General features: G+C 32.9%; 1 protein-coding gene across 1 annotated transcript; it reads left to right on the top strand.

Moving 5' to 3' along the window:
• The first annotated feature begins 3,028 nt into the window (after positions 1-3,028).
• LOC141674529 (DELLA protein GAI1-like) lies at positions 3,029-5,220 on the top strand. Its single transcript, XM_074481238.1, has one exon. The coding sequence runs from the start codon at positions 3,238-3,240 to the stop codon at positions 4,942-4,944; it is 1,707 nt and encodes a 568-aa protein (XP_074337339.1). The 5' UTR covers positions 3,029-3,237; the 3' UTR covers positions 4,945-5,220.
• Positions 5,221-15,907: the final 10,687 nt, after the last annotated feature.

The following is a 15,907-nucleotide window of genomic DNA, read 5'->3' as shown; positions in this document are numbered from 1 at the left end:
ACATATATTTACTTATTGTCTCAATTTTAAATATTTTTATGAAAGATAGTTCTACATTGTATAAATGAAATGCTGTAAAATGTACTCCCTCTGTCCCTCCCATTTGTTTACACTTTCCTTTTTGGAATGTCCCTTCCAATTGTTTACATTTCAAAATTTTCCAAAAATAGTAAAGTTTTTATAATTTTTAAATTAACTACATCCACTACTTTCCTCCACTATACCCACTTTATACATATAATATTAATCGGTTCCACTACTTTACTCACTTTTTCAACTTTTCTCCACTACTTTATCATTTTTCTTAAACTCCGCGCCCCACCCAAATGTAAACATTTGGGAGGGACGGAGGGAGTATTTGTTTTGTGTGGTTATTCATATGGCCCAACTATTTTCTAACACTTGCTCCTATGTTTCACATAACTTTTTTCACATTCTGAAATTAATATATTCTCTTACTAGTTTTAGCACGATCAAACAATTTACTCATGCAATTAATATCTTTCTTTAATTCAGATTGGCAGTTCAAATATAACAATAGAGGAAATTATTATTTGCATAATATTTTTCTTTTTTATATTTAATCATCTAATATTTACGATCTTAGTGACTTCTTTTGAAATTTTAACGTGTAAAGTAATATAATCTTTTTTGAAAAAAATATCCAAAATACATTATTTTTGTTTTTAACTGTCCAAAATACCTAGATACGCGCAGACCGTCCAAAATAACTACGACATATTGGACATTTCAAAATTTAAGAAAGAATACGAATGTTATACATCCGTATTCACTTTTGTTTTTATAAAGAATGTGCATGTTTAACATGCATATTCATAAAAAAAAATGTGAATAGGCATGTTCAATATGCGTATCTTTTATAATTTTTTTTTTTTAAAAAAGCGCATCTCATATATATTTGTTCCATGGATATTTTCTGCCCATGATACCGTCAACTGACATTTTAGACATTTCTCTCAAATGAGTTTTTTTTTATTTTTCACTCAATTTATTTTGCATAAATTTTAACACTGTACATTTTACTAAAAAGGAGGATATTGGATTTAAAATCATCTACTATCACATAGACATTTTATTGAATAAAATGTACAAATTTTGCCATCACATCACTTATTAATTGACAAGCAATTTTCTGACCAAGCATAATTACTAACAGTAGTTACATTGAAGAAAGAATCTACTTTTAATTCAGAAATTTTATCTTGTTTGGGGTTCGGGTCCTGTCACGACCCTCTCTTTCTCTAGTATCGGACCACCCTGTACTATTCCATTATTACTTTATATATTTCATTATTTTTGTATTCAATAATGCATTTCTGGTACAATTGTGCACTTCTGGTGTTTTTTATCCTACCATCAATGGTGAATATTAACTAAACTCTTCTATAAATAATTATAATCAAATTATATGTGATGGAATAGTGTTAAACTTTAATTCACTTCCTTAGATTTGATATATTTATAACATGTTTTTTTTCTATCTATCTTATTGGTAGATTTTAATTTATTTAGGATTAAATATAATAGTACATTATAAATCTATTTTAAATATTATAATGTCATGCTAATTTTTATAAATATATGTTTTGCAAAAGGGGAAATAATTTTATAATTTCCCGCGAGATTTACGTTTCCATTTTCATACCATGATTAGAAGACAAAATGTGTTATCAAGACAAATTCCAAATTTTGGTTTATAAAATTTCAAGCCGGATAATATTATGGGTCGTGAATTGATCCTAAAACAATTATAAAATCACAAATATACTTATTCTAACATGAAGATATAATTTTAACCGCCTATTTTTTTATTATATAAGATCAACAGTTTAAATTGTTTTGGCGGTACAATACAAAATTTTGGATAAAAAATCTTTTATGCTTATTATATGTAAAAAGATATAATTGTTTTTAAATGTCTCATCGAACATCACATCATTATTAAAGCTGACAATTCGTTCGTTTAGTATAATTTAGTATGGTATATTTTCGTATTTCATATCATAAATTTCTAACCCAATCCGAACTGTTAATAATTCATTTCGATTTGTGTTCGTAAATTTTTTTTTGTATGTTTCATGTGGTATTCCATATAATGTATTATTAGTAATAAAAGTAAAGATAAATATAATATATATTTAAATTTTAAGTTTTTAATAATTGAGTCTTAAGTCAAAAAGTTATAAATACTTAAGTGTACACATGTCTTGTGAAATTTGATCGAATCTATTTTTTATCTATATTTTATAAAAAAATATATGTCGAAAATTATTGTAATATATATATATATATGATAAGTTTATTTAAATATTTATTTTTTTCATATATTTTCGTTTCGTGTCATGTACACAAGGGTGAATCCAAAACCTGCATTAAATTCATCTGCATATTTTCGTATTTGTATAATTTTGTGTCCGTGTACCAAAAATAATAAACCAAATCTGTTATTTCCCGTGTTATTATGTTGTGCACGAAATTATCGTTCTAATCATTACATATGTAACATCTCATATTGATAAAATAGTGAAGTTGATGGTATCCATAATGTCCAAATGATGCTAGGGAAGAGTCATTTTCCGAATTCCGTATTTATATTGGTGAACTCGACGGAAACATTATCCCAATAAAAAAGGTGTTTAACACATCAAATGGATTAAAAGTATTTATAATTTTTATATATACAACAAGTAAATAAATATTGTTTACATCGATATTTTTAGGACGGGCTGATGTTGTGTTATTAGGTGCACTATACCTTGGATGTTATAATACATACTATATAATCTAATCGAAATTAAACTTTCTTATTTACAAGATTGATTAAGTGGAACATGAATTATCAAGATTTTGAAAACTCAAATTTGCTTAATTCGATTGAGCTAGTATATAAATAAAGATTTAAAATCACTCCAAATCCGACCCGTTACTGTTTAAGTAACTTAATCTACGTTCAACCCAGTCCCATTGATTAAACTCAAATATTTTACTAGTCTTGCTTAAAAAATTCCTTCAACTCACAACCCAATTAACAAACTATACATACACATCACACACACATACACCATCACAAACCCCTTCTCTCTCCTCTCTGATTCTACGCCAGTTTTGTGAAAAACCAAGCCCAATCTCATCCAATCTCCAATGCTCAGATTCTTCCCCCACTCACTTCTCTTCTTCTAATCCTCATCCTCTCCAACAAAAACTCACAAACCAACCATGAAAAGAGACCACCCCAGCTTCTCTAATTGCACTGGAGGCACATCATCTTCATCTCCTGGAAAGACCAAAATGCCCTGGAATGACTGCGAACAACAAGATGCCGGAGTCGACGAGCTTTTGGCTGTTCTTGGTTACAAAGTTAAGTCATCTGATATGAATGATGTGGCTGAGAAGCTACAGCATCTTGAACAAGCCATGGGACAAGCTGATGGGGTTTCACAGCTTGGGTCTGAGACTGTTCATTATAATCCTTCAGATTTGAATTCCTGGCTGGAATCTATGATTGTTGAACTCAACCCGCAACAACCTGATCCTTTCTCCGAGTTAACGGCCGGGAGTAACATAATTTTCGACGACTCGGATTATGATCTTAAGGTTATTCCTGGTAAAGCTGTGTATCCCAATCCAAATCAAAATCGCCCCGTTTGTAAAAAACAGAAGACTGTAACTGCTGTTCCATTACAGGCGGTTGCGGTTGCGACGACTCCGCCTGTGCCTATTGGTTCGGGTTCGTGGCAGGTTTCGAGCGTCGAAAGTCAACCAGTACAAGTGCTTATTGATTCACAGGAGAACGGTGTGAGATTGGTGCACACGCTGATGGCGTGTGCGGAGGCTGTTCAGGGGAATAATTTCAAGTTAGCGGAAGCGCTTGTGAAACAGATTGGTTTTCTCGCTGTTTCGCAGATTGGTGCCATGAGGAAAGTTGCTACTTATTTCGCTGAGGCGTTAGCTAGAAGGATATATAGATTGTATCCGCAGAATTCTCAGGACTCTGCTTTTACAGATATGTTGCAAATGCATTTTTATGAGACTTGTCCTTATTTGAAGTTTGCGCATTTTACCGCTAATCAGGCTATACTTGAGGCGTTTGCGGATAAGAAGATGGTTCATGTGATTGACTTTAGTATGAAACAAGGGATGCAATGGCCGGCTTTGATGCAAGCTTTGGCTTTGAGGCCGAGCGGGCCTCCGAGTTTTAGGTTGACTGGAATTGGGCCGCCGAGTCATGATGGTACGGATCATTTACAGGAAGTGGGATGGAAATTAGCTCAGTTTGCGGAAACGATTCATGTTAAGTTTGAGTATAGGGGGTTTGTGGCCAATACTTTAGCTGATCTTGATGCTTCTATGCTTGATCTTAGGGAGGGTGAGACTGTTGCGGTTAATTCGGTTTTCGAGTTGCATCAGCTTTTGGCAAGGCCCGGGGGAATTGAGAAAGTGATGTCAGCTGTTGCGGAAATGAAACCTGAGATTGTAACGGTTGTGGAGCAAGAAGCCAATCATAATGGACCCGTTTTCTTGGACCGTTTTACTGAATCGTTACATTATTATTCGACCTTGTTTGATTCGTTGGAGAGTTGTGGTAACGGAAGTGGTGGTGTTGATGGTGCTGAAATTGTGAGTAATCAAGACAAGGTGATGTCGGAAGTGTTTTTAGGAAGGCAGATCTGTAATATTGTGGCTTGTGAAGGTGTTGACCGAGTTGAGAGACACGAACAGTTAACTCAATGGACGGATCGGTTCAATTCAGCCGGGTTTGAACCGGTTCATTTGGGGTCTAATGCGTTCAAGCAAGCTAGTATGTTGTTAGCTCTTTTTGCTGGTGGGGATGGATACAGGGTGGAGGAACATGAAGGTTGTTTGATGTTGGGATGGCACACAAGGCCTCTCATTACCACCTCGGCCTGGAAACTTAGTGGTTGACTCAGTGAGTTGAAACTCGAGATAGAATCCGAGTGAGTTGGTGCCAACTCAGTGCCAACCTAACACACCCCACCAAGACAGAGTGCACTGTGTGATAAGCAACTGGGTGACCCAGATGAGAAAGAGATATGTTATGATGTGAGACAGAACACTGTTATGTTTGTGTGGTTCTGCTTTTGTACCTTTTGATTTTACCCAACTTATTATTTTGCTATGGGTTGTACTTGTATCTATATGTTACTTTGCTTAATAATAGTACTATCAACTTTCTTTAAAGTTGCTATTAGTTGTTTAATTAATGATAAGTACAAATTGAATCATTTCATATTATGTGGGAGTGCATATAGAAAGTAAAAAACTGTTTCTTCAAAAGCAAATTAATTCTCTAACATTCATGAAGTTAATGACTGTGTTATTTCTCGGTACATGCTCAATTTTATCTTATCTATTCACAAAGATAATGTAAAAGATTAATTGGTTGATGGGGGTTTAATTTGGTTGTTAGTCTTCGTCAGTGAATGTATAATAGTGTGTACGGCTTTATTAGATGATACGGCTTTATTAGATGATAACGAGACAATTTTGTTTATTTATTTAATTGCTAAAAATGTATGGAAAAAGGGACATTTGATAGTAACAATTACTCACAAACAGGGAGTATATAATGGTAAGTGGTTGGGTGTGCATGCTGCGATTTTTAGTATTAAATGTAGTCAAATCAATACATGCGATTCAGTTCGGTTAATTGTTATTAACCGTCGTCAAACCGCTTAAAACGGTTTTTTGCTTTCGGTTAATCATTCATCGTTTTCGATTTTTATTCAGGTTTTTTATACATTTTTTATTTGTACGATTTTTTATTGATAATGTGTTGGATAAAAAATAACATCAAGTTAAATGATAATATTACATTAATCACCAAAGATCTGTGATTTTAGAATTCGTTAAAAAAAATTGATATATTTCATAAAGTTATGTTTTGAATGTATAATTCATATTATCTTCAATAATATATACGAAATATGATAAAAATATATGTTCACAACAATGAAAAAAAAATAGTTAATATCAAAACATATGATAAAATTGATTATATACATATTAAAAAAAAATTATGATTTAAGAGTATTAAATATTAATCTTAATTAATTTATGATATTAATATTATACAATTTATCATACTAACGTTAAGTAAATATTTAATTAACAAAATATTAGAACCGGGTTATGATAATATATACATGTATATATACATAATATTACATATATCCCTCCGTCCCTTTCAATTATTTACATTTTTTTAGAGAGTGTCTGACACGCATTTTAAGGTGCATATAAAGTATAGTTCTGTAATTTTTTTTATAATTTTGTTTTTCTGAATAAAAATTAAAACATTCGACTTTTATTCAAAAAAAAGAAAATTATAAAAATAAGTTACATAACTATACTTTTTATGCACCTTAAAATGCGTGTCGGACACTTCCTTAGAAATGTAAACAATTGGAAGGGAGTGAGGGAGTATATAATATAGCTGTGCGGTTAATTTCGGTTCGGTTTTGATTGAAAACCGGAACCGAAACCGCAGCGCTATCGGTTTTTATCGATTCAATTTTTTCGATTTTTTTAGCAATTTGATTTTTTTTTATTTGTTTATCGGTTTTTTTCATTAATTTTTCGGTTTCGCTTTTTTTTGACCACTTGACTTGGGCAAACGAAAAATAATGTTACTCGTATTCTAACACTTGAATGCGAGGCCGTAAAGCTGTTCCTTGCTATTTTTTATTTCTTAACACAACACGTCATTGATATAGCAAAGCGCAAGAAATAGCTTAGCATGAGATTTCCAAAGAAAGAGCTCAGCTAAAAATACGAGAGCAGTGTTATCATTCCAAAACAAATTGTTCAAATATTTTATCAAATAAAGTGACCAATTCGTGACGAATTTTAATTTGTAAACATATATTTATACAAACGAGTTATCATAATTTATTTAGGAAGATTGTAATTTAATACGTGACACATCATTATTTGTGAATTTTTTTTGAATAATTTAATATTTCTCAATATTTTTTTTGAAAGTAGTCGGTTATATCAATAAAGAGTTAGTATAGCGGTTGAGTGTCCAAAAATTTAATTAGTAACATATACATGTATAATTAATTAGAAAAAAGCAGGGGTTGCAAATCTATAAAGACATTTCATTATTATAATGCATATCTTCGCAAAACTTCATTGTGACCGGTCCCTATTTCATAAGCCGGCTGGCCGGCCGATAAAAATTGTAGTGCGATTGAAAAATTATTTAATTGTCACGTCAGTACGTAACAACCAACCTCCAATCACATAATTTACTTTGCCATTTTATCGTTGTCTAATTCAAGAAATTAAAATGTATGTCTCCTCAGTGTATTATTGAAGACGGAGAGGGAATTAGTTTAATGGTTGAATTTTATTTTTCTCTCTGCAGTGAAAAAATTAAATTACAGAATCGTAATAATCTTATTTATCAAATAGTTAGTTTTAAAAAGTCATCCATATTTGTTATATAACTTATTTTAATCACAATATATATGGTATAATGTCATTTCCAACAATAATCATCATGTCCCATCTGCTTTATGTTTCTGTCAAATTAAGAGGACTAATCACTAATTTAAAAGTAAGGGCCATTTTTGGTTAATATTTGCACAACCATCCAATTGAAACACTCTATTAATAGGAATTGGGCCTTGTTTAACCAATATTCTAACCATTATACTTCACACTCTTCACCCTCACTAAATGGGGTAATGCATAATTGCATATACAAGTGGTGATTGTAGTTTGTAGTAGCTGTTAATTTGGTTTTTTCGGATTAACAATCACTTAAAAGTAAGATTAGTGTGGACATAGTGTAATAATACTATCTTCACATCACTTTCTAGTAGTTTGATTAGAGCTTGGTATGATAATGCAAACCAAAGGTTTAAACTTTTTGAGCTGCCTCAGCTTTCCAATCTTTCGCAATCACGTTGTAGGCCAAGAGTGACCAAGAGTGTTTAGTGGCTGTCTTTTCACAATTATTTAGTTTAATATCTGGTATTACTATTTCTTTCTCTCTCTTTTTTGGTAAATTGCTATTTCTTTTCAGTTCAATACTCAATAATTGGATGAATTCTAAAATACAAGACCGAAAATAAGTAACATATATTGTGCCCGTTTGAGAAATCTTAAAATAAGTAACTTATAATTTAAAATGAATAAGGAACTTATAAGTGATAAGTAGATAAATACTTATAAGTTAAATAAGTGTTTGGTTAAATGTCATAATTTTTTTATTTAACTGAGTTAAAATAAATAAATTTTAAATATAATTATCTTAATTCGTAAATTTTAAATTAGAAAGACATATAAAAACATAAATTTTAAAACAAAAAATAATAAAAAAGAGAAAAATCAAAATAAGTTGAGAAAAAGTACGTCGTTGCTAACATTCAACTTATCAGCTTATAAGTTGTAAATTCGACTTATAAACTGGGTCGACAAACACTCGTCAATAAGTACTTACGGGCTTACAAGCGAATAAGCAACTTATTCCGGCAGCCAAACAGGCCCATTGTTTACTAAAAAAAAAGTAACACGTATTGTTGCAAGTAAACAATAAGGAAAAACCTTAGAGCAAACAAATAAATCTGAGTGTTTTACATTCTGATTTTTATTAAATTACATTAGTTCAATTTAAGTCATGTTATATACATACTATTTGAATACATGAACATAAGTTAAATGAAATATCTAAATATTTACCATCTAACATGTATTATAATCTAAAACTTATAATATAAAAAATATAAATTCAGTGAAAATTAATAAATAGATTAAATAAATTGTTATATTTATTTTAATATAAATACATATATATATATATAATTATTTACTAAATATTATGTTATAAGTATGTGTTCATAAAATATTTACGAGTATATATAACTAATACTTCAAATACCTTTTCTGGAGCTATATTAACTAAAGAGTGTGTTCACGAGCATTACTCACGAACTTGTTAAACTTGTTCCGGAACATTGTAATCCAACTTGTTCGCGAATTTTCGAGCCGAACTATAATGTGCTCAATTCATATTATTTACAAATCAAATATTAAAATTGTGTACATGTCCGACTCGTGATAAATCGCACCGAATTTGAGTCGATTTTTTTTCCAACCAAAGATCAAACTGTTCGCGAGTTACACCTAATTTTTCGTGAGTATATTGACTCGTTTACAATGCTAAATTTTAAATATCGAAATAAGAATTTGAAAAGTCGTTTAGCAGAGCCTTTTTTACGGCCTAATTTTAACCGTGGAAGGAATAATTTGGGAAGCCATTTATCGGAGACAATTTTGGGAATTGATATTAGAGCATCTCCAAACATGAAGATTCCTTAGCTAAAAACTGAGTTGACATACAAAAAAAGGCAATCTCCTTATTGTGTACTTGCAATAATATGTGTCACTTTTTATAGACTTTCGAAAAAGATCGTCATATTTTAAGTTTTCAAGTTATATTTACAATAACGGAAACAAGAAATTTATATTTGTTGTCTTAGATTTTGAATTTGGTTATTGGTCAATTCGATGCCCGGTCTCTAAATAAAAAGGTTGGAACGAATTCCTTAACAAAGTTTCAAAATTTTTGATAATCATTTTATTTCATTCATAGTACCGGACTGGTTGGTCATTTTCGAACTTTTTCTTTTTTATTATATTTTAGCATCCTTAAGCGAACTTCATTGCTTATGGTAATAGCATCTCCAATGAGGTTGACTATAATGGCGGGCTTAATTGAACCTGTAAGAAATGATATATAATTTGCTAAATCTGTAAGATATTTTGTTTAGATGGTAAATATATAGATATTTTATTTAACTTATGTTCATGTATTCAAATAGTATGTATATAACATGTCTTAAATTGAACTAATGTAATTTAATAAAAATCAGAATGTAAAACACTCAGATTTATTTGTTTGCTCTAAGGTTTTTTTTAAAAAAAAATATTTTTTGATATTTTTTATTTTAAAAATAAATAAGTGAAAGTCATACAAAAGTTCGGAAATCTTGAGAACGAGTTGGTAAAATGAGTTGTTTGTGATCAAAAGGTCGTGTGCAATATTCACAGGTTCATTTAACCATAATTCGTGAGCTGTTCGGTGACAATGTTCGTGAATAACCTTTTTACTAATGAGTCGATACATGAACAAAAATTTAAATCGATAAAAATTTGAGCTCGGGTTCGAAGTCGATATATTTTTAACGGGTTAAAATATGAACAATCAAGAGTTCGACTCGATTCGGCCTTTTATGTTCTTTATTTGCATTTTATTTTGGGGACTTATCTTGAATTTTATTTTAACGCCTCCAAATCCGGGTTCCGCGGATTTGGTCGTCACGATGAAATCTCAAAATAAAACTACGTGGTTAAAAGTAAACAATCGCCAACAACTATTTAACAATAAAAAAATATACTTTCCGACCACAACGAAACCAAGTTTTTTTTAAGTTAAAGTGCTAGAAACAAGATTTCCATATTTATTAATAAATTTTTCTTTTTTTTTAAACTCTTTTGACTAATCTCTGAAAACAAAACTTAAACCATTGGTATAACTTCAATCAGAAGTATTTCAGGCCAAACTATTTTATAACATAACTAATATACCTAAAAAACAACTTTATATGATAGGACTTACACGATTTCCCGCATACCCTGAAACAACTATCTTCATAAATAATCTTCTCCTATTTTGTTTCAGAACTACGCTGTTAAATCTCACAAGTTATTTCTCACGAAAAGATTAAATTATAAAAATGAAAGCATGAGCAAAAGAATGCCCAACAAGTATATTAAAATATAATTATAAAGCCTCAAAACATTTGCGATTTTCCAAATAAGACTGAAACGTTCACTTTAATAACATTAAAGTGATTTTGATGATTTGTAATACTTTTTCGTCAAAATATATTGCTAATTAAGCAACAGAGGCTTCAACAATAATATAAATTGTTATTCCTAGTGAACTAACAATGAGATTTACAGAAGGGGGGTTGAATGTAATTCTCAAAACTTTTTCAAGTTTTGAGCAGTTTCTAAGGCTAAGTATTTTTTAGAACGAGTGTGTGAATTGCTTGAAACTAATACAAACAGATATATATTCAAACACAAATGTAAAGAACACAAAGAACTTAAAAACTTTTCTGGTGGATTTGTTGTTCCACCAGAGATGTGTTATTTCAGAAAATCTGTGATTCAAAGAATTAAATCACAGCTGTTTCCTAGTACAAACTAGATGATTTTCTCTCTGGATATTTCTAAACAGCTCAGGAAAATTCCTACTAATTACTAGCTGCTACTTGGTTTATATATCACCAAGTTTACAAGTGAAGACAAAACTGTAAAATACAATTAAAAAGATTCTTCACATGTTTCTTCTTCATTTCTCTATCAAATGCAATTTAGGCTTGGCTGTAGATCTTTGAATACTTCCTTGTTTGCATCAGAATGGAAATGCTGCATTTTCTTGATTCCTCCTAGAGGCTTCCACATTCTAGTTTGTCTCTGTCAACCCATGTGCCTCTGTCAGCTTGTGAATTGTCACTATCAACTGCTAATGAACTAAGCATCCGTTGAAGCTTTCAACCGTTGATGCCTTATCCGTTGAGGCTTTATCCGTTGAAGCTTTATCCGTTGATGCATTATCAGTTGAAGTCTTTATCCGTTGAAGCACTTATCCGTTGATGGATATTATTCGTTGAAGCATTAGAGACATCCGTTGAAGTTTTGTTTCTAATCCGTTGAAGGTCTTCAATATCCGTTGATACTTCTTCACTTATACAAAATTACAAGGCATGAAATATTTACAATTAGCCCTCCTATTTTCATATCCATTAGTAGTCAACATGACTGATAATTTCCTACAACATCTAAGAATTACAACTTGAATCCAGAGAATGAAATGTGCTACAATACTAAACTTATTGCTAAGTAAAGCTACTCCTTCAACGGATAACCAAGATGGTATTATCCGTCGAGGCTACAAACACTAGATTTCTACTTAAGTGTTTTATTTAACTTATCATCAAACTAATACACATATTCCTAACAATCTCCCCCTATTTATGTCTACTAGAACTGTAGGCATAAATTTGGGTTTAGCTTGATGATAACAAAACACTTGACAAATATATAAACTGTAATAAAGCAGAAATTCAAAAGTGCTACAAAAATGTGTATGCTGAGATGGAATTGAAGAATTACATTGTTTCCAAGGGTGCTCCTTTAGCCTGAGCAGATTAGTTTCTTTTCCTTTGATTCCTTGTTTTCTTTCCTAGCCTCATGTCATTCTCCTCTATTTGAAGTTGAAGTTGTCTGTAGAATTCAGCTTCATCTTCTTCATTGATCTCCAACTTAGATTGTATATCCTTGAGAGTTTCATTACTGGCAATCTTGAGCTGATCTTCAATTCTGAAAAATCTTCTGACTCCTTTGTTGTCTCTGAACTCCATCAACCAATGAGGTGATTTGTGAATTGTAATTCCTCTTTCTTGAATGAGTAATGTTCTAGGCAAAGCATTGGGCTCCCTCCAAGTTTTCCTTATGTTGGCAATCTTGTTGAGAATCTCAGTCTTGGCAGTCCTGGTAAAGCCAGAATCCCTTTGTATGGCTGAGTAGACTCTAATCAAGGTAGAATAGCCTTCATTCAGAATTCTGTAAAGAGGCCAGGTCCTATCCCCATCTCCTTTGTATTTGAACACTAGTCTTTCTGGTAGCTGTCTGTAGGCAGCTATTCCCCTTACTTCCTCCAGCTCATCCAGATAGAGTTCAATGTCTGAAAATTTTTTATGTCACAGATGTGAACATAATCATCCTTAGAGGTTGAGGCTTAGGCTTCTGTGTGAATTTGATTGAGGCTTTAGAGGGTATTGATTTTATTCTTCTTTTCTGCTTCTTTGATGATGGAGAAGAGGTTAGGAAGGTGGGCAATTTGATGGTGTCCCAATCAATTGGTTCCTCCTTGGGAATGATTGTTTCACCATGAATGTTCATGAAGGGGTCAGGCACAATGGGTTCAGGAATAGAGGGTAGTGGTTTGGATATTGATTGGGTTTCTTCAGTCTCATCTACCATATTTCTCTTTGCATTGACCTTCTTTCTGTTCCCTTTTTGCCATTCTTCTCTCCCCTTACTTCTTTCCTCCATATCAGTATCAACCATGTCCCCATAGCTTCATCTTCACTTTTGTCTTCAATTTCTTTCTGTTCTTCAGCCTGACTTGACTTTAGCTATTTTTCAAGCTTTGCTTGTGCTCTTTTGTCAGCCTTTAGCTGTTTGGCTTCTTCCTTCAACCTTCTGGTTTCATCCCTCTTGGCTATTGAGAATTTGGGATGTCCTTGCATCACACATATGCTCTTTCCCTCTCTGAAGATAATAGCCATGTTCCTCCTTACAGCCACATCCATGGTCTATTTGAGTTTTGAGATACTTCTACCCAAAAGCTTGTCCTCATCAGCCTTTGGAAGAGGAAAATCCACTTCTTTCAGGGGATTCTTTGTAGAGTCCTTATTGGATATGTTGTTGGGCTTGAGAACCATATGTTTCAGATCCTTGGAAGAAGTCTTTCCAACCTTATTCCTCCCTACTAGCTTGAGCTCCATAATAATTGATTCCACTTTTGTACTATGCTTTACAGATTGTGATTGAGAAGTTGTAGAACCAAATATTTATTGCATCTTTTCATCAATCTTCTTCCTTTGCTCTTTGACTTGTAATTCAGCTGCTGCTATCTGGATTAGATCAATTCCATCAAGCTTTCCTTTGATTGGAATAATTGGAGAAGTGGTGATGACAGGAACTAGCGCTTGAGATATTTGAACTGTTGTTGATGGCTCTCCTTCCCCTTCCCCTGTATTCTCCCCCTTTTTGTTATCATCAAGAGTAGGGGTCAAGCCTTGTGCATTTGCCAGCTGCATGAGTAGATTTGTTTGAGTTTGTTGATTCTGAAGAATGGTGACCATAGAGTCTTCAATGATCTGAACTCTGGTTTCCAATTCGGCCAGTCTCTTGTCAGCATCAGATTCTTTCCTCAGTCTCCCCAACAAATCTTGCATGGTACCATAAGGTATGACTGAATCCAACTTCTCAGCATTGTAGGATTTTAGATCAGCAATATCCTGCTTGAGCTCATCCACACTTAGATTTTGTTTGAAATGCTGCAACTGCAAGAGATGAAGAGATTCCAGATGATCTTGAAGAATTGCCTTGGTACCAGCATCTGTAGTCTCCTGAAGGGCCTTTTGAATTGTCATGACTTGTCTGACTAAAGTGACACCAAACTCTCCTGTGTTGATGCTTTTGCCCATGCCCATTCAGGAAGATCTGGAACAGAACTTGGGCCTGCTACTCCCCCTAAGTTCATGCTCTTATCCAAAGAATCAGAGTCATCATCATTAGAATTTACTCCAAATTCTTCAGATGGCTCACCAGCTTGAGAAGGCAGCTTGTTAACAACAGCTTTGTCTCTGAGAAGAGATTCTGAAGTGTGTACAATGTTTAATGTCTGTTCTGCCTCCACATTGCCCTGAGCAGCCAATAATTGATAGGCTGAAATAGGATGAGTAAAAGTGTCAGCATCCAAGGAAATATTATCAATTACAGCTTTGTAATGTTGCTGAAATTGTCTTTCCTTTTCTGCATCATCCACTTTCATTGACGCACTAGCAATGGCTGGATCCACCCTTATAGCTTCTGTACCTGCCTTTCTCTCATTTTCTCTATTTTCTTGCATCAGGGGCTCCCCCTGGCTCACACACACCCTCTCACCCTCACCCTCACCTTCTAAGGTGGCACTCCCCTCATTCACTTTTGCCATGCTGGAAGAAATAGCATGCATATGGTGACTCTCAACCTCTCCTTTTGCCTGGGAGCAACCCAGCCTCTCACTCAAAAGATCACTCCCTTCCCTCAAACCTAAAAGTGATTGTACAGTAACCATGTCCTCTACAGTTGAAATTGTTTCTGTTATGTGTGTACAGACCATCAACGGATAGGGAGTATCCGTTGAAGTGGAAACTGATGGTATCAACGGATAACTGCTGTTAAGCTTATCCGTTGAAGAACAACCACTTGTCAACGGATGAGAGATATCCGTTGAAGAAGGAAAAGATGTAGATATATTAAGTGACATAATTGTTGAATCTGTGTGAATTGATTTTAAGTGTGGTGACACAGATTCTTCAACTACATCTGAAAGAATTGGCTGATGATCCAACAAATTATCTAAAAGATGATGATCATCAGGTTTTGAGTGAGGCTCCTCCCTGAGTTTTAATGAGGGAGAATCAGGAATTGATGTGAATATCATATCCACATCCAGAGATGGTGATGGAGAGTTTGATGACAAAGCAGCTTGAGAGATGTGCAAGATTAATGGTAAAGATTAACTGACAAAGGAAGATTAAAGTAAACAGGGGATGCTAAAGATATGCTAAGCCGTAAATGGAAGATCTGTTTTTCTATAAATAGAAATGACAAGTGACAGTTTAGAAAAGCTAATAGCATTTCTTATTACACACTGTGTAAACCAGCAGTTAACTGAGTTATAAAGTTAACACTGGTCCTTAGTTAGAACACGGGATGCTAAAGATATGCTAAGCCAGAAATGGAAGATCTGTTTTTCTATAAATAAAAATGATAAGTGACAGTTTAGAAAAGCTAATAGCATGTCTTATTACACACTGTGTAAAGCAGCAGTTAACTGAGTTCTAAAGTTAACACTGGTCTTTAGCCAGTTGTAACAATATAGATAGAAAATCTTGTATTCTCTCTCAAGAAAGAAGCTAAGTTCTAAACCAAGATCTTAAAGATTTTATAGCAAAATACTGCTTGATTTTTAATATAAAATTAAGTGAGTTTTGAAGATCTTTGTTTTGCA

Source organism: Apium graveolens, chromosome 1, assembly GCF_009905375.1.
Source record: "Apium graveolens cultivar Ventura chromosome 1, ASM990537v1, whole genome shotgun sequence".
NCBI lineage: Eukaryota > Viridiplantae > Streptophyta > Magnoliopsida > Apiales > Apiaceae > Apium > Apium graveolens.
This window is presented reverse-complemented; position numbering and strand designations above follow the sequence as displayed.